The sequence below is a fragment of the Rutidosis leptorrhynchoides genome, chromosome 3 (genome assembly GCF_046630445.1).
Source record: "Rutidosis leptorrhynchoides isolate AG116_Rl617_1_P2 chromosome 3, CSIRO_AGI_Rlap_v1, whole genome shotgun sequence".
Lineage (NCBI taxonomy): Eukaryota > Viridiplantae > Streptophyta > Magnoliopsida > Asterales > Asteraceae > Rutidosis > Rutidosis leptorrhynchoides.
This window is the reverse complement of record NC_092335.1, coordinates 9,894,811-9,920,742: the sequence shown is the minus strand read 5'-3', so window position 1 is coordinate 9,920,742 and position 25,932 is coordinate 9,894,811. Positions and strand designations below refer to the sequence as shown.

Here is a 25,932-nt window from a genome sequence, read left to right as displayed (position 1 = left end):
ATATCCTAATACAATTTTTCTAGAAAATGAAATAACAACCTATTCTATTTTACAAACCAAAATAGAACAAATTACATACAAAATACAAGATTAATTACAACTTTTACAAACCAAAATTACAAAATAATTACAAGCCATATGAATGAATATTACACCCATGAATAATCACCAAATCAATCAACCAAACAAACACATGGCCTAGGCTCGATTGTGAACAACAACATAACATCAAACATGGCCAAAACTTGAAATCCCAAACCCATTTTTGGGACCAAATATTTCGGCCATCACCATACACCCACCAAAACTCAATATTTTTACATTCTACTTTCATGCATGTTGGTAGATTGTAAAGAAAGTGAGTTTACTAGCCAAAAACAAGAAGCATATTAACAAGACTTTGGCTCTAGATACCATTGATGGATTTTAATACATAAACAAAGTCACAAACCCATTTTGTTACATATAAATTCGTGTGTATATGTATATATAAAGCGGAAGCAATTTCAAGTTTATGCATGTAAAGTTTAACCCTTTTAAATTTGAAATCCATTAAAGATCTAGTCTTGAAAATACACTTAAATGTAAATAGAGCTAGTTAGATGTTTATACCTACTCCAAAATGGAGGTGAAGAACTAGGATGAAGAAGATGATGTAGATGAAGAAAACTTCTAACTTGAAGCCTCAAATCTTTGATACCCACAAGCAATAATCAACACCCAAGACTTGGTTAGGATTTTAGACACTTAATTACTTGCAAAAATCAACCAAGAAGGAGAGGAAATTGCAAGTATTATTTTCAAAATGCTAGAGTCAAAGAGTGTGTTAAAAGTTGCACCAATGCATGTGTATTAGTCATAATTATATGGAGTAATCAAGGAAGGGTGGTTGGCACCTAGGAGCCTTCAAAAATGGCCCCCCACCCCTTCCATTTATTTTATATTTTATTACATATTTATAAAACATACATGCATTTAGTTGTAAGTATTTTATTTTATAAGCCTTTTATAAAATAAAATGCAACACACATATGTTACATACACTTTATATTATTTATAACCTATATAAATAATATACAACATGTAGTAACTTATAATTATCCAAATAATTATATCTAGCATTTATTTTAGAAAACCAATTTCTAAAATTCAAGTGTCGTGTATTTGCTTTAATGATCCGATTGTCAAAACAAATACATAAAGTGTTGATAGCTTGTTATTGGGTATGACCCGACTTGGATCACAACATGTAAGCCACATTAATTTATTATGTCTCTCGGGCACAAGAAAATCCTTCACCATCATAATAAGAATGATTACTAGCCACCCAGCACACGATTCAGTTGTTCAACAACGTACGGCCTTCATCCGCTTTCTCTCTTCTCTTGCGCCGCCTTTAAATCTGATACTTTAGATTCCCACTTAAAGATCTTCTCCTCCAGTTCACTTACATGTTCACTATATCTTCATTCTCTCCTCTATTTTTACCTCATAATAAAGTAAATAAAAGTAACCAATCTTGATGAATTGAGCTGAAGACTACAAGCAGCATAAAGAAACAGAAAACAAAAAATTACTCCATAAAAAAGGAAGTTACCTAACCATCAAAAGCTGTAGAAAGACTCGTAAACTGATACACATAGGGCCATCGAAAATATTTTCGATATAATGGATCAGGGCATGGAATAGTAATATCATGGAGCTTGTTGCAAGTCTTTGATTCCAAATTTAACCTCATAATTTGTCTACTTATTTCAACTACCAAGAATGAATCTTCCTCTTTTTCTCCCAACACAAGAGCCAACACATCAAACTCCTTTATAAGAGCGTGTTGACGAGCGTTGAAGATTTATCGAAACCGTCCACCAAATTGCTCAAGATCGACATTGTATTTCACAAACCAGTCTGAATAATTTCTTTTCAGTTCATAAATTTTGAACTTGGAAATGAGAGGACAACTGATTTCAACGAGAAGAAAATGATCTCGGGACTCGAATATATAATTTTTACGGTCCTTTAAAACCTCAGTGCCCAAACCAGGAGGGGTAGAAGGGGTTAGCTTTTCATAAACCATCTCTCGATCCAAGTTAAAATACAATATACATCCACTAATATCAATCCAATGAATGGCGTTGTTCCAATAAACACCACTATTATACTCGATATTTGAGCCGACATTAAATTTTAGTGAAAGCTTTCAAGTGCGAGTTTGTGAGGAATACATAATTATCTGATAGTAACTTGATCCATGATGGTAACTTGATCCATGGTGAAAATAAAGATAAATAATTTTATAATGAGGTGATTTTGAAGGATCAAATGCTATGGTGGTAGCCCTATGACGTAAGCCATCATCAACATGAATTCCAGGGCAATCAAATCTAGTTATTTCGTTGATGGTGGGATTGTATACGTAATGCTTGTCAGTAATCACACATAACCTTTTTTCACGTACATACGCACTAGAACATAACATTAAACCATTACAAGATTGCTTAATTTCAATACCACTATTGGCACTTGAATCAATATGATCGAGGTTTATGAAACGGGCTTTTTCAGGATTATTGTCGGCCGGGTCAAATGGGACAAATAAATAATCTCGATCTCGGCCGGGTACAGGGAGAAACAACCCGGAAGGAGGATCTGGGTGTGGGTATAGGTGACGTTTGAATGTAGGGTCTGTAATTAGAGAGTTCCAATGCTTGGATATAGACTTTAACCGAAACAACGATCTTACCGGTATACGTGATAGAATTTCAGACAGAAGATCGTGGCTGGAAAAAACTTTGTCGGCAGACGATAAAGAATAACGAGTATCCATGATATATATACGGAGTATATATTCTGATGATGATTGGTTTGTAGTAGTTTTAAGGTTAAGCGAAAAGAAATAGACTCCACAAAAAAACGGATGACGCTAAAGCTATGCCTATCATGTTTCCGTCTTTGTAGAATCATGACCCCAACATATATTAGCTTATATAATGTATTTCCATTAATAGCCGTGAAAAAGTCAAGCAAGCCATTTACTGAATTATTAGTACATAGAAATTAGGGGTTTAAAGTGCACCCTGCGAGAAAAGTATCTGTCTTTGTGCACTAGAGAGTGTGATTTTGTAAGTTGGGGGTTAGTGGATATTGTAGGTATTAGATTTGACAACAATTAGATTTTTGAAAGCTTTATTAGTTGTTCGAATTTATTAGTATAAATATAAATTTCTGTGTATTGGAGGTATTGATGATATGTACTGTACCATACAGGTAAGGCAATTAGCCAAGCTTTTGTGCAGCAGATTGCTGATAATATAGGCAAGGAACATTTAGAAGCAATAGGACTCATCGGAAGTGTACACTGAGCTTCATATTATTCAAATAAGATCAAACTGAAGTGATAATGCGCGCTATGAAATGTGGAAGAATCTGAAATGAAACGAGCAGTTAATGATTAGACTTTAAATCTTCAACCATGTCAAAGCATTATACAAGTCGTTTCTCTACAAGGAAACAATCGAACCGAGGTATAACCATTCGTGTACACCATATTTTCATCACTTAAAATTAGTTATATTTCATTGGATAATTCAATTAAGGGTTGTTAGAATATGGGTTGTGATTTGATAATCATTTATTGTTTCTTTGAATCGTGAAACACTTGTCTAATTAATTATTTCGACCCTTACAAGCCTTGTGTTGCATGAAATCATATTACAAGAAATCAATTTGATTTTAAACAAGAACAAATCAAATCAGAGTATTAGTGATAATGTTAATGTGTTTCGTATGAAAGTATAATATGTTTTTCTGGAGGGAAAAACATTCTAATTCGATTGAAAACAAAAGAGTATAACTCTTCGTTTATCCGAAAAAATCTGTTGACGAAAAGTCACACCTTTTAGCAGGAAAGTTTGTTTGAACACTACTTTTCACTAAACGTGATCCGGTCGTTGCCCCCTACCCCCACAAAGGGGGTGCTGCCCCCTTACCACTCGCAATTTTCGCGACAATATCAGGTTAACTTTTACAGGCGTGTACTCCACACTCTCCTAACCCGTTATTAAGTATAACTTGATTACTCGTGTAATTCACAATTAACACCCGATTTCATGTAATGATAACAACAATAAAAGAATGTACCCTATTTCATTTCATATAATGATAACAACAATCAAGACCCTGAACAAAAGAAAAAAAAACCCAACAAAATCATAGTATGAAGCCAATGTATGCAACTGTACACTATAATATAAACTGATATTCAAAATTTCCCTCAGCCCCGTGTCACCTTGCTCGGAGACGCGTACCCCATGAGCCAATGCAGTGGTGAAGCGTTGGTCCCACGCTTAACCTCCTCGATTTCTGATGTAGTCTTTCTCCGCCGATGGGTTGAAGCCGATGGGTCTCTAGACATGGCTGCCTTTTTTCTCTCCTCACTAAACTTCCGAGAACCATATTTATCTGTTTCCGTAGAGTAATCTCTTTGATACGAGCGATCCGAACACGAAACTGGGTCAGCTCGTGACCCGTTTGATTTATCGTAGTCTTCCACTTCGCTAGTTGGAGGAGCTGCAATGGATTCTTCTGAGTGGTATCGGCTAACATGAGTGCCATTCGAAAGATTGAATTTGAGTACCTTCAAACAAGCACCACATCTCAAACTATGGTATCTTTTCTTGAAAACAAGAAAGCTTTGAGGCAATTGAAGAAGCTCCGAGCACCGGTAACAAGTGATCCATGGAGACCCGCCCGCAATCTGCCGGATATATTGCTTCATTTTTGGAGAAGGATACGGTTTCATGACTTCATTTCTATGTCTGTGATCATCAGGTGCAAGTAATTCAGACTCTGAATGGTGTTTTGGGCAAGAAGGGCCAGAATAGAATGTGCTATAGTAATCGTTGGGCCCATAACGAGGCCCATTATAGCAAACATGTTGTTGGCATAAGCTGTTGTTTCGTCGTGTATTGACAGGTGTCGTTTTCCCAGAGAACGCCATTCGATGACCAAATCTACTGGGATAGTTCGAAACGTGATCATAGTATTCAGGAATTTGCTGTGCAGAATTCGAATTGTTTGTTCTTTCAAGCTGATCCTGCAGTTCTCCAACCATTCTCAACAGTTTTATTCTCTCCATTTCAGGATTTTCGGGAATCGCAGCTGAATGACTTCTAGGATTCGAAGGGAATTCGTTTAAACCATATGACGATCGAACACCCATCAATCGATGCTCATTCAAAGGATGAAACTTGATACGCCGATTGAAACGATACCTGTTTCCTGAATCGACATATTCATCCCCTTTCAACCCAATTTGATTCTTTCGAGTGACTTTATTCTCATTTCCATCAAAAGAAGATACACTGCCCTCACACCCATAATAATTACTCGTGCCACCAAATCGTGCGTGTTCTGATGTATCTAAAGAACTGATACGATCAAATCTTCGACGGTGACTCAAATCTGCAGTTCCATCTTCAGATAACATGTCATCTTCCTCCTGTTGCATCACTTTTTTCTGTCGTGTATCGAGCAAGTTTTCTGCAATTAAGCTCTTAAAGCTCGACTTCAAGCCACCATCTGAATCCCTATTGATCTTCCTATTATTAGAAAGTAGTGGCTCTTCTAACTCCGAAAAAGAACTGGAAGTCAAATCCATATTTCTACAGCTTTGAAATTCCTTATCGTTAATCTTTATCATTATCTGCATCGAATCTGTTATGAACTTTCACCTCACGATACAAAAGCTTGTACGAGTTATGAGGTCCTTCGTGATCATTGTCTTCGTCAGGCTCACGCGTTAATTTAACTAGCGATTGTTGGTTCAGTATATTACCGGTTTCGTGCTCATCACAAAGTTGCTCTATTTTTTGTTTGTCAGACGAACGCTCGAATACAACTGTTACATTTTGTCTATCTTGTTGAACCATTCTATTATGAGCTGCGGTTTCGGGGGATGACTCAGGATCTTCATGACCCGAGAGTTCAGTAGAGCTACGAGGATCATTACACTCAACGTTGTGATCTGTTCCAACAATTAAATTAACCGCTTATTGTTGATTCGAGCTGCTGCAAACTTGTTGAACATCAGAAAGTTGCTTTAGTTTCCATTTTTCAGATGAATACTCTTTGACTTCATCTGATGATCCATCAACTACCAATTGTGGTTTTAAGCTGCTGCTGCTGGCTTCATGCTTGCCTGAAAGATGTTCCATTTTCTGTTTTCCAGAAGAATCATCTTCAAATCTTTGTGATGTTGTATCAATTGTGTCGTTTTTCCGCTTCTTTGCTGCATCAGTAAATCAAGATTTAAACAAAGCAATCGCAGAATTATTAAATTAAATCAGAAATAAACGGTTTTTATATGCTACGAACCTTGAAGTTTTGTACCACAGCCTCCACATTCGTACAACAGAACTCCTGAAGGCTCCTGTAGAAGCTTTCGGCAAGTTGGGCATCGAACTAACCGGACTTCAGTGTTCATCATTTTGTCACTATTTTATTTGAACACACAAATAAATGAATCAAATTTAGCAAAGTTCAGATTAACACAACTAGAACCTGAAAGCATGAAATAATTCTCAAAAAGAATCAGCAAACAGACTAGGTAGTATTCTTTTTTTTGAACGGCAAGCTTGCATCAGTCCGGACCGAAGCCTAGTCATCATTTGCAGATACACACGCGTTCGGGCAGGAAACCCGAACCATATTACAGGGATCCGAACCTTAAACCATCCCGAGGGGCAGGCGGGTCGGATCTGGGTCCTGAATAGGTCGGTAAAACCTTCCCAGGGGAAACCCGGCTTATGGTAAGTAAGCCTACCACGGGTATTTTTAAAAAGTGGGATTCGAACTTGAATCCACTGCTACCCCTTGCCCTGGCCCCACCGAAGTGAAACCAAGGATACCACTCAGCCACCGCTGGAATGGTAACTAGGTAGTATTCTTTACGGTAGAACATTTACTGGAATTAATTAAAGACTTTCATTGACCCCCAAAAGGGGTAAAAATCTTGAAACCTGAGAACATCATAATAAAACAAGAACCCATTTCCAGAAATCTGGACCAAATATTCTAAATTAATTTTTGCAGAAAATTCCTAACCCACAAATCAAGAACTAGGTATCCAAAAATAGCACTGAAATGAATAATTAACTTTAAAAAAGTAATAATCTTTTCTATTATTTGCATGTATAAGAATTACTGTAATGGTTTGTAGGAAAAATTCAGAGTCTTATTGTGATCTTTTGCGTGTCAAAGATACAAAATTTAAAAACGTCGAGTTAAATCAAGAACATGGTATCATAATAATCATACTGAAAAAGTTACTATTTTAATGATTGTTTTTTTTTTTTTTCGAAAAGCAAGAAGGATTTAAAATTAACACAAGGCCATGCTATAGGAAGAATTGCAATGCACAATCCACCCCATAACACCCCAACAATACAAAGTTCACAATATTACATTATAAGGGTTGCAAAGAGAGCAACACCAAGAACAAGAATACAAAGAGACTAAACAAAAGAGAAGCAAACTACGAATTAAGATACACACTCGGATCGTTTAGCCATGTTAGCCAATCGATCTTTTTGTTTCTCAACCTTTTTGAAACCCACTCAAAAGACTTCACTTGGATCTCATTTAAAGCTAACGGCCCGGACCATTGCTTTCCTCGAAAAACCATCTCATTCCGATTCTTCCATATTAGATACGCACATACCCATTCCACCGCTTGCCAAATTTTCGAACCAAGGATTGATGTTGAGGTTGGAGTGTTGCCCCGAAGAAGCTCATCTATGCTTAGATTGTTTAGGGGCCCGAAACCCCACCAACCACAAACACGATTCCAAACGTCCATCGCTTTATCACAAAATATTAACGAGTGGTCCACGGTTTCAAGGTCATCATCACACAACGGGCATCTCACACTATGAAGGTCTATTCCCCTCTTGTCAAGTTCAATTTTTACCGGCAATCTTTTTTGTCTTGCACGCCATACAAAAACTTCAACTTTTTTTGGAACTAGATTATTTCGGATAGTTTCTTGCACATTGTTATTGACTGATAAGGAGTAAACATTCACAAGAGAGGTTAGAGCCTTAACAGTGAAGATACCGTTGTGAGCTAGAGACCATTCCCATGCATCGTTTCTGTTTCGATCAAACTTGTATCCTGCGATTAAACCAGTTAAAGTCTGCAGCTCGCCTTCGGTTCTACCTGATGGAACTCGCAACCATTCCCAGCAACAGTTTGTGACGCCAGCAGCAGTCCCAGTTCGATCAGCAACTCGTACAGTAGGGTTCTTTTCTAGTCTGTATAATCTTGGGAATAGGTTTTTGAGTTTATCTTCCCCGATCCATCTCTCGTCCCAGAATGTTGTTGATTGCCCGTTTCCCACAGTCTTCTTGAAAGAGTTCCTGAAGCTTATGCCTTTTTCCTCAAGCTCATTACCTGTTAACAAAATATCACGCCAAGTGGAGGGGTAAAAGGATCGGATGTTATCAACATCAAGATCCAATCCCCCACTAGGCCCGTACACACTACGGATAACTTTAACCCATAAAGAATCGGTTTCGGTATAAAACCTCCACCACCATTTACCCAACAAAGCAAGATTTTTACTTTTAAGTGACCCAATATTTAGCCCCCCATTCCCATAAGTATCTAAGATTAGATCCCATTTAACCCACGGAATTTTTGAATCCGTATCCGACCCGCCCCAAAAGAACATTCTTCTCACACACTCGAGTTGTTTTATCACACACGGTGGGGCACGGTAAAGCGAGAAGTAGTACAATGGAAGGCTACTAAGAACCGACTTGATAAGAGTTAATCGTCCTCCAAATGACATCGTTCTCATTTTCCAATTTGAGAGTCGGGATTTTATTTTTTCCACTACCGGTTCCCAATCTTTCATCTTTTTCATTCGGGCACCCATCGGTAAGCCTAGGTAGGTGAACGGAAAACAACCCACTTGGCATCCGAAGATGTTTGCAATCAGACTAGTTTCCTCATTATTGACCCCAATCCCATACATACAACTCTTTTGAAAATTTATTTTTAACCCAGACGCCAATTCAAAACATTTAAGAAGGTTGTGAAGATTATGCACATTTGTTCGACTCCATTCGCCCATAAAGATAGTGTCGTCCGCGTATTGAAGATGGGAGATAGGAACCTTGTCATTACCAACCTCTATGCCTTTAAAAAGTCTCCTATCCAATGCGGCTTTTGCCAAAATGTTTAGACCCTCCGAAGCAATGATGAATAAAAATGGAGATAAGGGGTCACCTTGGCGAACCCCACGGGAAGGTTTAAATTCGGATGTGGGGGACCCATTAACTAATATGGAGATGGAAGTTGAGCTTAGGCAAGAGAAGATCCATTTCCTCCATCTTGTACCGAATCCCATGCACTTCATAACATCAATCAAAAAATTCCAATTAAGGCAATCAAACGCCTTTTCAAAATCAACTTTAAAGAGAAAACCTCTCCGCTTTTTTGCTTTCAAAAAATCAATGCTTTCGTTCACGATTAGAGCCCCGTCAAGTATGTATCTACCTTTAACAAAAGCGCTTTGTTCCATCCCGATAATACCCGGTATGATAGTCTTTAGCCGATTGGATAAAATTTTAGCTATAATCTTGTAGTAGCTACTTATAAGACTAATAGGACGAAAGTCACCAAGCCCGACCGGGTTGCTCTTCTTTGGAACCAAAGTAACAAAGGAAGCGTTACAACCTCTTGAGAATTCTCCCCTATCCCAAAACCATTTAATAGCCATAATGAGTTCATCTTTTATCAATTCCCAATACTTTTTATAAAAACTCATGTTAAAACCATCGGGCCCGGGAGCCTTATTACTACCACATTCGAACACCGCTTCTTTAATTTCTTTGTCTTCAAAGGGTGATTCAAGAGCTGTTGCATGTGCTGTCGAAATGCTAGGGTAAATAAGCTCTTCCATTGATGGTCTATCACTATCAGGTTCATCAAAAATTGCCTTAAAGTGTTCAAAAACAGCCCCCTTAATATCTTTAGGATTGTTGTTCCAGATTCCATTTATATTAAGACCTTTGATATTGCAATAGTTGTTTTTTCTTCGGATAATAGAATGGAAGTACCGGGTATTTTCGTCACCTTCTAATATCCATTTCACACGTGCTTTCTGTTTGAGCATGTCAACTTTAATTTTTTCTTTTTCAAGCCACTGTTTCCTGGCATCCCTCCAATTGTTTCTCTCGACATCACTCAGAACAGATGTTTCAGCCTTCAGTTCGAGACTGTTTGCCGTGGATTTAAGCACTTCGATTTCATCATCAAGGTTTTTGAATTTTTTTCCGCTCCACACTTTTAAAGCCCCTTTAAGATTTTTCATTCGATTCCTAAAAGAACAGTCCTTTCTACTTTGAATGGGGCAATCAGTCTTCCACGCATCTAAAACAACTTGCTCGACATCATCACAATCAAACCAAGCATCGAATATCTTAAAAGGTTTAGGACCAAAATTTCTATCCTCATCTTTTAAAACAATTGGACAATGGTCCGAGTGTTCCCTATCTAGTGCCACCGAAGTAAGGTCCCTCCATAACGAATAGAATTTATCACTTACAAGAAAACGATCCAACCTACTGAATTTTAAGCCGTCGTCACTAACTCTTGTGAAGTTTCTACCGCCTAGTGGTATATCAATTAGATTCGATCTACTTATGAATTCGTTAAAACGTTTTGCTCTATGTTCAACAAACTCACAGTTGAATCTTTCCGTCTCGTCTCTCACTTCGTTGAAATCCCCACCTATGATCCAAGCATCATCTTGTTGCGTTATTAACAGTTCCAACTTATCCCATAACTTTTGTTTTTTATCGTCTTCGTGAGGACCGTATATGTTAAGAATGTTGAAGTTTTGTCCAAGTTCTTTCCAGACTCCTTTCACACCAAGAATACTATCCTCACTAATTACATCTTCAGCCACAAAACAACCTTTATCCCAAATAATCATCTGCCCACCCGATTTACCAACCTTACCTTTTTGAGTAAAATCACAATCATCAGACCCCCAAAGTTTGTAAACCCACTTGTAATTCACTGGTTTCAGTTTGGTTTCTTGAAGGATAACAAAGTTAGGTTTCTCTTTAATGATCATTCTTTTTAACCAACTAAATTTATTCACACCTTTCGCAAGACAAAACCCTCTAATATTTAACGACAAGATCTTCATGAGAAAACTAAACTACGATAGCAAGGACATAAAACAACTAGGTGTGTCTTTTTTTCCATTTAAGACCCAATTTCTTTCCATATTCCTTGACCCCTAACTCATCAGAAGCTGAAGACATATTTAATGATTGTTTTACATGTACAACAATGTAGAGATGGGTGTTTCTTGATAAAAAATTGAACAATATATATTCTTGATTGTTCAAAATCTCAAATTTTCGACAAATAATCAAACCAATAAAAAAGTTTATGTAAAAAAACTGAAATTCAGATACGGAGTAGTATCTAATTGATATTCGAGGAGTGTAAATAAATATGAGTAGATAAAGATGAAAACCAACCTGAAATATTTATAGAATTGTTGTTTGTTCGCATGAACTTGATGATCAAAATGTTAGAGATTTGCTTCTTCTATAATTCTGTTTTTTTGGTGAGTAATGAAAGAGGAAGATAGAAAAAAGAAAAAAGCTGTATTATTTTAATGAAAGCTGCAAATAAGTAGTGTTGTGCTGGAATTGTGAATTTTAAGTTTCTTTTCTCTCTGTATACTCATGAACGATGAGAGAGAAGATATCGTCGGCGGTTGAGATCATTTATTTAAATTTCAAAGCCACACAAGTTTATAATTCATTCCGGGTTCTCTCACCAACTAAATAAAACAATAAAAAAATTGTACTCAATTAATCAATTGTACTCTCATATATACAGTATGTGGAAGTTAATCGGTTAAATGGTGGATCGATAACTCGGTAAGCCTAGGGTCGTTTCAATAATTTAAAAGGTAACGAGCAAAAATAAATATAGACCTATTATACATATAAAAAAATTCAATTCAGACAAAGAAATGATAATAAAACGTATCAATAGGAAAAAAGTTTTCAAAACAGGCGTACCAAAGTGTTTTTTTTTTCTCAAACTGTTTTTGTTTAATTTGATTGAATACTACGAAAATTTATATATTTAAATTTGTGTGCCCTTCCTATCTTATATGTGGACCCTGAAGGTTTCCTATCTTGCCTATATGTGGACCCTGAAGGTTTCCTATCTTGCCTCTGCCCGAAAAAATTTCTGGGTAAGCCTAGTCAAAGCTCACTCTATGGCAAATTAATTTTAGAGTGCTAAGAACTCATGTCCTTATATGTAGGACATGTCATCTAGATAAATCGATCATACATCATATCTATAACTCTATAAGACACAAATATCACGAATGATATCTGTGGTTTGTATCAGAAATTACCGTTGATCTTTGTACATTTTCAGTTATGGACGATCTGTAATTTACATTTTGAATCACTGACTTTCCTAGTTGTGCAAATTCACATGTACCATCTTTAATGAAAAAAATACAAATCACATAGACCACATATGATTAAAATGCAAATCACATGAAGCATTCTTGACTTAAAAAAAGTACAAAAACTATTGGTGATTTATAATACAAATCACAGAGATTGTTGGTGATATATGTCTATCTATAATAAATACTCCGTAATATATAGTAATCAATAATCAACTAATATACCATACTACTCGTAGGGATGTCAATGGTCACCCGATCCAGTGGATATCCACCTGATCCACCCGCATCGTGATGGATATGGATGAACCTAAATGGATATGGATACGGATATGGATGAACCTAAATGGATATGGATATGGATATGGATGAAAAGTTTCATCCATAAATATATCCATTAACACAAGAAATACATATACAAATACATAAATATAGATATATCCTTACATATTTACTATTACAAATGAATTTACTGTTAGATTTACATTTTGATTTCTACTTTATAATTAAATAACTTATAACATCTTAGAGCTTTAGGAGTCGAACACTTTTGTCACTGTTAAAGAGATTTAACACCGGTGCGCACCACTCCCCTCCGGTGTTAAATCACCGTTAAATCCATGTTAAATGCTTCAACGTTACCTAGCTAACGGTGTGTTTAGAGATTTAATGTGACGATCGCTCCAAATCCATATGGACGAACACGTCATTCATCGATTTCATTGCGAGGTATTTGACCTCTATATGATACGTTTTGTAAATATTGCATTCTTTTGAAAAGGCACACCATAAATGAATATTTAAATCAAAGATTTTCGACATCTGATGATTTCTACATATAGACAATCACCGTAATATAATAGTTTACAATAGTACTTCCGTTGACAATGCAGTCAAAATAAGATACATGATGATGATTTGGTGAATGCAACGTTTCCTTGAAAAATATGCCATGTAAGACTCCATGCACATAGCTTGTCTAACATATAAGCAAACAGCGGAAGACTTCTAGGGAACCTGAGAATAAACATGCTTAAAAGTGTCAACACAAAGGTTGGTGAGTTCATAGTTTTATTGTTGCGCATAATCTGTATATAAAGGTGGATCACAAGATTTCAGTTGTTTCATCCAGAAACGTTTATCAAAAGATTCTACGTAACAGAGCACCCTGGTTACTAAACTTTAACGTTATAATGATAATTACCCTATTCGTTTTAATACACGCAAACCAACGTGTCATAAACTCAAATAACATACGTCCGTTAAAAGGCTAGCGCTCTAGCTCGGACGGGCATGTCAAGCCCTATGGATCCATATACTATTATTCGCGCCCACCAGTTCATATCCTATGTACTGGCAGTTACTAGTTACCAAAGCTAAGGGATTTTTGGTTCAAACTCAGTGTAGAATTAAGTATGTACTTGTATCCATTATGTTTAAAATAAAGTGCATGTATTCTCAGCCCAAAAATATATATTGCAAAAGCAATTAAAAAGGGAGCAAATGAAACTCACCTTAGCAGCACATAAGGTCATTCACCGAAATGGGACCGAAACTCGGAATACCAAATAACCGTAGATCTTAACCTAGAGAACATATGTTGGTCAATAATTGTCTATCAAGCTAGGTCAGGTCATAGTGTATCACAATCCTAATGCTCGAGATCGACATACAAAAGTTATCAAAAGTCATTTCAAAAAGTCAATCTGACTCAATACAATAGTTGAATGATCATGGCAATCGAAACATTTTAACATTTCACATAGTTTTCTAATTTTTGTAAAATTAAACTATAGTTTTTATAAGGCTTTAAAATATGATAAAACAATCAATTTTGACAATTGTTCAACAAAACGAGACGTGCCTTATATAAGAATTCATTTACTCCGCTGGTAATATTTAAAAATTCAATTTATCAATCTTATAAACAAGTTGTTTAAATATTAATCGCAGATTCAAAAGCAATTTCAATTAACATTAATCATAATTCAGTTGATCATATCTTTTAATTCGTTCATCGAAATCATACGATATCTAAAATAAAAGTTATTGATTTTTCGCCAGCTTTCCAAAAACATGCATATCATATACCTTTTATTAGTAATATATGTATTTAATTTGTGATTCATCATAAACTGTTTAACGACGAAATTTAGCATACTAGCATGCATAAACATATATACTCGAGCACTAGACATGTATACACTATTAATATATAAAAGATAAGATATGAATGCTCACGTATCAATATTGTGATTCAATATTGCAGGAAAGTACGTAGACGCAACGAAGATGATAAACACTAGGTTAGACTTGCGAATAATACCCATGAACATTACTCATAATCTCCATAGCTATAACCCATAGTTTCCTTAGCTTAAACCCGTTTGAAAACTTGTTTTGAAAGTGACATGCTCATGACCTCATCGTAGTATTTTATGTATAATAATACTAATAATAATACTCCTAACTATAAGATTAATGATAATATTAATCTTATTTATAATAATAATAATAATAATAATAATAATAATAATTATTATTATTATTATTATTATTATTATTATTATTATTATAAAAAATAATAAAATTTGAGGAAGTATGTCATGGTTGGCAATGGTGTGTTATGGGAGTGTTATGGGAGGAAGTGGTGAGAAAAGAGGAGAGAGAGAAAGCTGATGTGGCACTGAGAAAATGCCCATGACGGCGTCATGGTTGGGAATGGTCTCATAACAACTCCTTCATATCTCTCTTCTCTCTCTCTCTTAAAAATTATCGTGAAACACTACCATTTACCACCCTACTGCAGACTTTCTGTTTAAATTGCAGACGCAATCCACCATCTTTGTTGTTCCTATTGTTGCTGCCATTCAGCTTCTGTCTCAACTCGTAACCATAAACACCATGGTCACCATCGTAGACCACAATACCCTCTTCACCATATTTTTCTTTTGTTTCTGTAAACGCCAAACCACACATCCACCTTCACTTTCTTCATGGTTTGCAGCTACATAGAACCACCACTAAAAACCGCTGAGTAATCACCATATTCAACCACCACCATCATCTTTATTTTTTTTTAGTTCGAGTCTATTTTCGATCAAGCAAACCCAAACCCATTTAATCCACCACATACATGGCAACCTGCAACCTATCTACTGTTTTCCTAATTAATTCGAACTTCACAGCTACCCAAACACCACAACCGAACACCTTTATTTTTTTTCGTTTCTTCTTCGTTGTTGCTGCTACAGCAGTGTGCTATTCCAGTTCAGTGCAGCAAAAAGATGAATGATGATGAGACGAGATTAGATGAAAACCGTTGTTGCTACTTGTCTGATCAAAACCAAAGTAACCTGCTGCTACACCTCTTCGGTTCTTCCTGTTTGCACAGCCACCAACACAAAACCGATACTGCTCCTGTTTTGTACCTGTTTCTATTCTATTAAAAACTTTTACGAAGGACGATATGTGATAACGAAGCTGAGATATGATTTATGATTTCATGTGACCGTGATCGTGATGAAGATGATGATACGATTATATTAAACTTTGTCTTGTTACCGCTCGAATTCATTAAAACGCCACGGACGATAAACCTATTTGTTTCTGTTTCAGGACGAGAGCAAACCATCGTTCTCCACCACAAAAACCCTAATATTTTTTTTCTGCAATTCGTTGCTAAAATCCTCTTTCTATCGAACAAAACCACCCCGTCCCATATTGCTGCAGTCTGGGTCTTCCTCTTATTGTTACGATCAAGTCACCACTACTTTATTGTTTCGTTCGATCAGACCCAAAACCTACCACTGCTAATCAATGACTGCTATTTTTTTTATCATTGCGATTACTATCAAGCTGTATAATTATGTTCCTGTTTCTTCAAACCCAAAATCAAACCCAGCTGCTAAAAAGTCGAATGATATTATTTTTTTAACGATGATGATTGATATTGTTAGACGATGATAACGATACAAGATATTGAAAGATGAATAATGATACAGTGATGATACTTGGGTGATACAGGAACAGAGAATCCTTAAAATTACATGGATTAAATAATTGTTGAACTAGATTACAACTTGGGCTGCCATTCGATTTCATTATTGAATTACAGTTAAGCCGATGTTGGGCCAGAAATATTGTAAGGGGATTTGCAATATGGGTTTTTGCTTTTAGACTTGAAGATATGAACGGATTAAAGGGAATTAAATCATTAATTCAAACAGAAGAATAGAATCGGAGTAGATGGTTAGGAGTATTTGCAGGTTAGTGGGAGGTCGCGGGTTCAAGCCTTGTCTGAGGCATTTTATTTTTAGGAAAAAGCTTTTAAAGGTAGTCCTCTATTATTATTATTATTATTATTATTATTATTATTATTATTATTATTATTATTATTATTATTATTATTATATATTGTCATTATTATTAAAATTAATATTTTATTGAAATTATCATTATTATTATTTTTATCATCATTAGTATTAACATTATTATTAATATTTTTATCATTTTAATATTATTACTATCATTATTATTACTTTTACGAATATAACTATATTATTATTATTATTATTATTATTATTATTATTATTATTATTATTATTATTATTATTATTATCAATATTAATATTAATATTTTTATTATTATTACAATAAAAATTAGTTACATAAAATATACTTAATAAAATTATATTTTAAATTAATTATTTAAAGTATATAAAATAAATATATTTACACATGAATTACTAAAATAACAGTTATATTAATAATAATACATAAATTATTCGATTTCAATTATGTGTGTTAATATATATACAAATAATATAGGTTCGTGAATCCAAGGCCAACCTTGCATTGTTCAGTTCCGTCGTATGCATATTTTTACTAGAAAATATCGTATTGTGAGTTTCATTTGCTCCCCTTTTAAATGCTTTTGCAATATATATTTTTGGGACTGAGAATACATGCGCTGTTTTTATAAATATTTTACGAAATAGACACAAGTAATCGAAACTACATTCTATGGTTGAATTGTTATACCGGATATCGCCCTTGTTGAACTTGGTAGCCTAAGAATTGGTATTTATTATAATTGCCACTAATTGACGCGAATCCTAAAGATAGATCTATGGGCTTTGACACGCCCCAGTCAGAGAATTTGAACTGCTTTAGTACTTCGATGTTTATATGTTTGGGGATATTCTAGATGCATTTTGTTAATGTCGGTTACCAGGTGTTCAATCCATATGAATGAAATTTAAACACTTACGAGTGTATGATTATTAAATAAACGAAATCTTGTGGTCTATTAAAACTATGGAAATGATTGATTACGATAAACTAATGAACTCACCAACCTTTTGGTTAATACTTTTAAGCATGTTTATTCTCAGGTATGAAAGAAATCTTCCGCTGTGCATTTGCTCATTCTAAAGATATTACTTGGAGTCATTCATGGCATATTTCAAAAGACCTTGCATTCGAGTCGTTGAGTTCAATAAAGATTATTATTAAGTTAATGACAGATTAGGTCATTTATAGTTTGGATATTATGAAATGGTATGCATGTCTGTCAACTATTAATGTAATGAAAGGTTGTCTTTTAAAAATGAATGCAATATTTGTAAAAACGTATCATATAGAGGTCAAATACCTTGCGATGTAACCATATGTTATTGTATTCATCCATATGGATTAGGACGGGTCATTTCAAGTGAGACTATCTTTATGGGCATGATTATACAGTGACAAGTGTAGTGATTAGTGCCATGCTTATGATTAGACTGTGTAATGAGTCTGTGACTAGTATTGTGACTATATGTGATTATGTGCGCACCCAGTGCTAACGTCGAGGTGTTTTGTGTGACGTAAGAGGTCGATTGTGTTTACCTCATTTGGGGTAATAGAATTAGGTCCAAGTGTGACGACCCAGAAAATTTCGACTAATTTTAAACCAAACTTTCGATACGTTTTAATATATTTAACGCGATAAGAAAAGTCTGATAGGTTGAGTCTCAAAAATTTTGAACTGTTTCATATATGCAATTGACCTTCGACCAATTCCGACGATTCACGAACAACTTTTCGTAAAAAGATGTGTATATATATATATATATATATATATATATATATATATATATATATATATATAATAAATTTAAATAATATATAAATATGAAATATGATACATTTAATTTGTTATATTATTATCGTTAATATAATTATGATTTTTTTTGATATATATTAATTATCATTTATTAATATTGTTATTACTATTATTATTATAAATATGATTTTAGTTATTAATATAATTATTATTATTAGTATTATTTAATATTATTATTATTAATATTATTAATATTTCTATTATCATTAGTATTTTTATATTTTTATTATATATATATATATATATATATATATATATATATATATATATATATATATATTATTAATTAATAATACTGAAAAAGAATAATCAGATAAAACAGAAAATTTGTACAAATCAATTAGGAATCACTATCTGATCTTTTCAATTTATCTGATTAATTGTACTAATCAATTACAGTACACAACAATCAAGTCCCTTTATATATATATATATATATATATATATATATATATATATATATATATATATATATATATATATATATATATATATATATATATATATATATATATATATATTTTCTTCTTCTTCTTCTTTTTCCCTCTGTCTTTTACTTATGCGAATTAAAGAATCAGTTGCATGTATCAATCATACTGTATTATAATTTGCTTTATGTCTTGTCACCTGGTACAATTCGATTCCAATTAGTCCCAAAAACAAACAAAATCAGTTAAGGACGATTATATTTTTCTAATCTTTATTCTGACAGAATATTTCATGTCGACCTCAAATCTGCTACAAACAAAACTTAATCAAATATGGTGGCTGTTTCAATCGCAATTACACTATATAAAAACCTTGATGACAATTAAAGAAGAAGGATAAAAAGAATCAAACAAAACAGATTACAAATTCAGTTAGGAGTCTAGATCACTTGTTATATTTTCTCTTCTTTTTCTCCTGTCTTCTACTCCTGCCCGAATATAATTGTCGACTACATTCTTTACTACAGACAACAATTCGCAAGATTTGAAGTAAAGTTAAAAACTCTGTATCCATGAAAACAATAATTTACTATATGAAAAAGATATATTAATGTACCCGATTGATTCTTCTGTCGACCCAATCAAAGCTACGAAACAAACTGTAATCGAATCTTGTGCTGTATATATAGTACGAATCTGTTACACTTCACTATCTACTTTATTTTTCTTGTTTGTTCCTCCTGACTCGAATACTTCTGTCAACATTCTAAATCTTTTTCTATTTTGTTGGTATCTCTTAATAATTGATTCTTCGTGTCGACACCTCCCAATATATATATATATATATATATATATATATATATATATATATATATATATATATATATATATATATATATCAATCTTTTCTGTTTCGGTTTCCTTCTTCACTCCACGATCACCACCTTTTGAACCCACCTTCTTTCCTGTGTTATAATTCAAACAAACACCCGAACCTCACCTTGTTAAAATATAAACATATACATATACATACATATAGGAACACGAACCTTTCTATTGTTTCTGTTCGAATACCATCATCCTTATCAAACCTCCAACGCCATAAACGAGTACTATATATATTTCTGTCCGATCCATACAACCCCAACACCACTCAACCTTCAAAAACCATTCCTTGTTTTGTTTTCTTTGTTTCTTTTTCGTGTACTTATTTGAACAAACTATAAGCCAAATACCATGAACACTACAACTTACGAGTTGTCATTGCTCCTTTCCCGTTTATTCGAACGAGCCAGAAACCACCATGAATACCTTAACAATCACCATAACCCTCTCCATTTACCATCGTCCAATAAACTTTGAGCTATACCTATGATGTATTTATTTAGAAATCTAGTGATAAAAAAGGAGTGCATAAAGTGAACTATTAGTGCGTATCACTTTTTCTTTTTGGCCGACAATTATAATCCTACCCTCCACTTGTTGCGTATTGATTTCTGGTCACGTGTTCGTTTGGGTTTAAGTGCAGCAGCCACGAAACTTTGTGGGCCTGGTAACATATTTTTTTTTTCTGCGGGCTCCTCAAACACCACCTCACCTCTCTGCTCGTTAAAGTTTTTATATCTATCTGTTACATTTCATGGCTAGTGCTACGTGGTATATAGGTGAGGAGAATGGCGATTAAATTAATATGATAATGATTGGGTCCTACTTTTTGGTTTGAAAATTAAAAAGGGTGTAACACTATGATAATATATGAGTATCCAAGAAAACGTATCCAATGCATCATATATTTTTTTTATAAAACCGAACCACTATAGCCAAGCTATGATCACCCTCGAATAAAACAACACTGCTGCTATTAACTAGTTTTCCTTTTTTTCGGGCAAGTTAACGAAATACGGAGTAATTTATGTTCATTATCTTAAAAAGTTTTCCAACTTGTTATACTTACAGCATGTTGGAACAAAAAGGAGTTTGATGGCTGACAAAATATAACCATTTAAAATGACGTGGGGCTTGGTAAATGATTAAACAATACGTGAACATGATAGCTACATATTTTTTTTCTTTTATTATTCTATCGGGCTTCAAGAGAATAACCAAACAGGCCATGAATTTCTCTGTTGGGCTTCTGATTTCTGCGAGGCCTGTTTCAATTTCTGCTTCTGTTGGGCTGTTTTTAAATTGGGCCGAGCCCTTGAATCCTTTAACAATTTAGTCCATTAAAACATGATTGTTGGGCTATTAGTTAAATATATTGAAGTGGACTATGGTCCAATATCAAATAGAAAAATTCATGGCCATCAGTATTATTAATACTTGTGTTCCATCACTCGAGTAAATTATGATCATGAGATGATGAGATGAAGTTAATAATGATATATGATAACGATGATGATGATGATGATGATGATGATCCTTCGATTGTGGTTTGATAAGGATGATTGTGATTAATAAAAGTGAAGAATGATGATATGAAATGGTACATGGTGATCCGAAATAAAGATGATAATAAGGACGATGTTGAGAAAGAATGATGATGATCTAGTATTATGATGATGGTGGTAATTGTGTTATGATGTTATGAAAAAGAAGAAGAAAATAGAAACAAATTAATACGGGTTAAATAAATTTAAAGTGAGAATTTAATCAGAAAAGCTGAGACTGAGGAATGGCTTAGGTGTTATCGGGTTAGCGGGACGTCGCGGGTTCAAACCCGGACTTGGGCATTTTTAAGGGCTATTTCTTTGAGGTAGCTTACTTATTATTATTATTATTATTATTATTATTATTATTATTATTATTATTATTATTATTATTATTATTATTATTATTATTATTATTATTATTATTATTGATATTAAGGTTAGTATTACTATTATATTAGTATTATCATTAAGGATATTATTAGTATTATCATTATGATTGAGACTATCATTATTATTATTATTTTTATCATTAGTATTATTTTCATGAAAAATAAATATTTTGTATATAAAAGTATACTTATATTAATACTACAAATAATTATATTGAACATATTTGTATAAAAAATTATTGATTTTTGATAAAATACTAATTATATATATATATATATATATATATATATATATATATATATATATATATATATATATATATATATATATATATATATAATCATATGTATATATATTAATTACTTTAAATATATATACAAAATAAATATAGATAACATATAATCTAAGATATAAAATATACATAAAATATAGGTATTAATTAGGATTTATAATAAATTTCATATAACTACAACACTCAATATATAAATATTATAAGATTAATAAATGAAATTATTTAATTACTATTATATGTGTTAATATGCATAATTGATAAAGGTTCGTGAATCTGAGGTCAACCCTGCATTGTTCAGTGTCGTGTATGCATATTTTTACTACAAAATATCGTATGGTGAGTTCATTTGATTCCCTTTTACTCTTTACATTTTTGGAACTGAGAATACATGCGCTGTTTTTACAACTGCTTTATTAATTGCTTTTGAAATATATTTTGAACTGCGAATACATGAAATACTTTTATAAATGTTTGACGAGATAGACACAAGCAAAACATTCCTCGAATGAATTATTATGCAGACAGAAGTTCTGCGGATTATTATTGAATTATGTGGACATAATAATTGCCACCGTTGAATTATGTGGACATGATAATTGCCACCGTTGAATTATGTGGACATGATAATTGCCACCGTTGAATTATGTGGACATGATAATTGCCACCGTTGAATTATGTGCACATGATAATTGCCACCATTGAATTATGTGGACATGATAATTGCCACCATTGAATTATGTGGACATGATAATTGCCAACAATTGATGTGAATGTTATGTATCGAGAGAATGATTTTTATACACAGGTTATGTGTATTAGTTTTTGTGCACGAGATATGTGTACGGTTACTAAGATTTATGAAAAATGGTTTCGTACACGAGAAAGGTGTACTGTATTTAAAAGATATCGCATGTACATTACAGGTGGGTATAGGATTCGGGCCCATTTGTACCATGCATCATTTAAATCTTGTGGTCTATCAAAATTATGAATTTTATTGTTTATGATAAATCTATGAACTCACCAACCTTTTGGTTGACACTTTAAAGCATGTTTATTCTCAGGTATTAAAGAAATCTTCCGCTGTGCATTTGCTCATTTTAAAGATACTACATGTAGTCGTTCATGGCATGTAGAGGTCATAACCTCGCAATGGGACCATCTGTTGAAGATTTCGTCCAGGTGGATTAGGATGGGTCACTACAGGTGGTATCAGAGCGGTGGTCTTAGCGAACCAGGTCTTGCATTAGTGTGTCTAACTGATAGTTGTTAGGATGCACTAGTGAGTCTGGACTTCGACCTAGTAGTTGTTATGATACATTAATAAGTCTGGGCTTGAACCCGGTCTGCATGTCAAAAGTTTTGCTTACCATACTTTGTCGAAAAATATCCACCTATCATATTCAATCTTGACACGTCTTATTGCCATTATTGCATAGATGGTGTACAGATAAATTCATATTCCATCACATTAAACTTTGTCTGACACGTTTCTTTAAATTCCCTTTGTAATCTACGGGATACTCTGTACTATATATAGGTATCAGTTATTCTTTGTAATTAGAATATCATCCGATATCCGAAAATCATTTCATATCGAAAATCCTTTATTTAACCGTGCAAGATGAATTCTGCAACCAGTTCAAGTTCCTCAGATTTCGACAGCTATTCCGATATGGATTTTCACTCGAGCTCCGAAAACAGTGTAATCAGATTGGATCAACCAATCAGCCATCATCAATTCTGGATGAATTGGGCCTGAGTTCGTAATCAACTTAACCCATGGAGATGAGAAGAAGGCGATCCCTTCCATTAACCAAATTGTCCTCTTGACGAAGAACCTGAAGCACTTACCGGCGAACCAGTCCAAAACACCATTTTTACTCCCATTTCCAGAATAGCTCGCAACGATTATATAACATCTACAATTCTAAACCTTATTCATCCCCTCGTTTCAACCGACAATCATCCCGGAGTAATAGCAGAAGTCAACGAGCTTCGCGCCCTAGTTGTAGCCTTGAAAAATATGGTGCAAAACGTACCAGCTTCAGCAACATCACCGGCACCAACATCAATACCAGTACCACCAACAACCCAAGTTTCGACATCACACGCCTCAACATCTCATTATGTACCTCGAGCATAATCATCGTTCTACGAATCGTTCTATATCATTTATCTTCGTTCTACATGGCGATTATGTAATCTCTAATGTTTTAGAGATTATGTATTCTAGTTCTAACGGTAAATCAAATGAGTTTAATACTATATTGACTCATTAAATTCATGATTACATCTGAAGAAAATATATATGTATATATATTTTCATAAAGATTGTAATTAAAAGTTCTTTTATACAAACTGTTAATGGTGAAAATATTTTAACGGGTAGGTAATATCCTAGAAATATTTAGTTTCCACGTTAATAAGTTACACTGTACATTCTTCAACTTAGATTCAGCAGTCATTAACAATACTGCCCAAATCCACACATATACATATCCGTTCACCAAAGAACAACTATTTTCATACAAATCCAATTTCATATTCGGATTTTGACCGATCAGAATCCAAGTCAAGATTTTTTTTTTTTTTTTTTGTATCTTGACGATTACCATCTACGTTCAAACTCTTCAAAAATCTTGAAAACATTTCAGATTAATAACCAATGATTCAGATATAAGAATACTGATGAAGCAGTATAAACGGCTGAAAAGTCTTGGGAGACAGAAGTGTAATAAAAGAATGGCACGTTGAAAAAGTTCGGAAAAAGGTCGAAATCTTATTTCTTCATTATATTATCTTCAATATTTCTATGATATCGTTATATCTTCCTTATTCATAAATATCCTTAACATTTCCGAAGGTTTCTCTATATCATTTTTGTTTGTAATTATCTTCACTGTCATTCTATCCTTAATACATCATGTCGGAAACTGCTTTGACTTCTAAATTCTAGTGAAACCCTAGAAGTTTTAAATCCTTGAATATTCTTGAGTAATATTGGAATGAAAGCATGAGTTAATGTAATATAATGACACTTGATCAACGTGATTATATTACAGTAAGTCATGCGGAAGTTCTAATGGATTGTGATGATGGTAATATTTGATCAACATTACCATCACCATGAACCGTGTTACTTGACTTGTATTCATCCTAAACCATGTTACTTGATTAGAATTCATCATGAAGCCAATCTCAACCTGAGAAGGTTATTCATAAAACTATCTGCGTATCTATCTCGAAGAAATCTCAAATCTGGTCATTTCCTTCTTCGATGAAACATTCTTAGACGATTAAAAATTTTCTATTAAGAATCTGAGTTCAAATCTGGTACTAAAACATTCTCGATTTCAATTCCAACTGTCACCACTCAAATTTTGGGACGAAATTTCTTTAACTGGTAGGTACTGTGACGACCCGGAAAATTTCGACTAATTTTAAATCAAACTTTCGATACGTTTTAATATTTTTAACGCGATAAGAAAAGTCTGATAGGTTGAGTCTCAAAAATTTTGAACTGTTTCATATATGCAATTGACCTTCGACTAATCCCGACGATTCACGAACAACTTTTCGTAAAAAGATGTATATATATATTTAAATATAAAAATAAATGTATATATATATATATATAATAAATTGAAATAATATATAAATATGAAATATGATACATTTAATTTGTTATATTATTATCATTA

At 33.6% G+C, this 25,932-nt stretch overlaps 1 protein-coding gene and 1 pseudogene across 1 annotated transcript; both read right to left on the bottom strand.

Moving 5' to 3' along the window:
* Positions 1-2,197: 2,197 nt before the first annotated feature.
* LOC139899664 (F-box protein At5g07610-like) lies at positions 2,198-2,824 on the bottom strand. The gene has a single exon (XM_071882513.1). It carries the CDS (start codon positions 2,822-2,824, stop codon positions 2,198-2,200), a length of 627 nt encoding a protein of 208 aa, XP_071738614.1.
* Positions 2,825-4,142: 1,318 nt separating this feature from the next.
* On the bottom strand, positions 4,143-12,073 carry LOC139895714 (uncharacterized; annotated as a pseudogene).
* Positions 12,074-25,932: the final 13,859 nt, after the last annotated feature.